At 42.4% G+C, this 1406-nt stretch overlaps 1 protein-coding gene across 1 annotated transcript in view; it reads right to left on the reverse strand.

Moving 5' to 3' along the window:
* The window catches only part of LOC106532036 (discoidin domain-containing receptor 2), a gene marked incomplete at its 5' end in the record, with an annotated part of 12919 nt that overhangs the window by 7286 nt on the left and 4227 nt on the right, over positions 1–1406 (reverse strand). Inside the window, 2 exon segments of the mRNA XM_014028023.1 lie at positions 667–877; positions 970–1106. Coding sequence (XP_013883477.1) covers positions 667–877; positions 970–1106 — 348 coding nt within the window.

Raw genomic sequence — 1406 nt, forward strand, 5'->3', positions numbered from 1 at the left:
GTGTGTGTGTGTGTGTGTGTGTGTGTGTGTGTGTGTGTGTGTGTGTGTGTTTCTGGTGACATTTGGGAGCAATTTTAAGACAAAAATCCTACATTTGGGGACAACTGGTGCATTTGGGGACAAAAGTCGTGTCCCCATTTGGTTTAAAAGCCGTTGGTGGGTTGGGGGTTGGGTTTAGGACCATGTGAATTGAGTTTAGGTTAGTTTTAGGGTCAGGTAGGTACCTGTGAGGTTAGTTTTAGGGTCAGGTATGTACCTGTGAGGTTAGCCTTAGGGTTTGTGGTCAGGGTTAGGATGTAGAAATGCAATGGGAGTCAATGGAATGTCCCCAATTGGATAGCTGTGCAAACTTGTGTGTGTGTGTGTGCGCGCGCGCGTGTGTGTACATGTTTTTCGTGACTTATGAGGACTATTTTAAGACAAACCACCTACATGTGGGGACCAATGGAACATATGGGGACCTAAGCCCATTTTGTTTAAATACCACTGGTGAGTTGGGGGTTTGGTTTAGGACTAAGGTGTGAATTGAGTTTAGGTTAGTTTTAGGGTCAGGTAGGTACCTTTGAGTATGGGGTAAGGGTTATGCTGTAGAAATTATTTGAAGTCAATGCAATGTCCTCATAAACATAGCTATACTAGACCGTGCACATGTGTCTGATGTCTTACCTGGCTCTTCTAAGCTCTCTACAAACTCTGGCAGCTTACATATGAGCCGTGATGGCTCCTGGTAGTCTGGGCCAAGTTTGAAGATGGGCTCATAGGCAGCATTAGATTCCTGATCATTGGTTGTACCCGACCGGTTGTGGTTATATACAAATGTATCACTCCGTATTGATAAACTAGCAGTTAGTTCATCATCTAAGCTCCGGCGAGAGGCCTACAATAAAGAATTAGCGGAGTGAAAAACCAAATTAAAAGCAGAAGATTGATTGCAATATAAAGCTGATAGAAAAATTAAGACAAGCTCACCTTTTCCATAATCTTCTGCCACACCTGTCTCCACAGAATGATGACAATGATGGCCACAAGGATGAAGATGATTGCTACCAAGCATCCAATCAGAATTCGAGTGTTGCTATCATCCACCTTATGTGTGGGGTCGTCTTCTGGGAAGGAACGAGGAGAGACGCATTTTGAAGATGAAGAGATTGTTCACTTTACATTTATGAATTTATTTTTAACCATTTCAGTGGCTTTCTTCACTGGAAAATATGTGATATATAGATTAATGTGCATTATGTAAACATTGTTAGTTTTATTCTGCACTTCATTAAAGTGATAGCTCCGATATTTTGAAATAGGTTTATGAACAATGAATATAGGTAGGTAGGTAGGTAGGTAGGTAGGTAGGTAGGTAGGTAGGTAGGTAGGTAGGTAGGTAGGTAGGCAGGCAGGCAGGCAGGCAG

The sequence above is a fragment of the Austrofundulus limnaeus genome, unplaced genomic scaffold (assembly GCF_001266775.1).
Source record: "Austrofundulus limnaeus strain Quisiro unplaced genomic scaffold, Austrofundulus_limnaeus-1.0 Scaffold711, whole genome shotgun sequence".
Taxonomy (NCBI): Eukaryota; Metazoa; Chordata; class Actinopteri; order Cyprinodontiformes; family Rivulidae; genus Austrofundulus; species Austrofundulus limnaeus.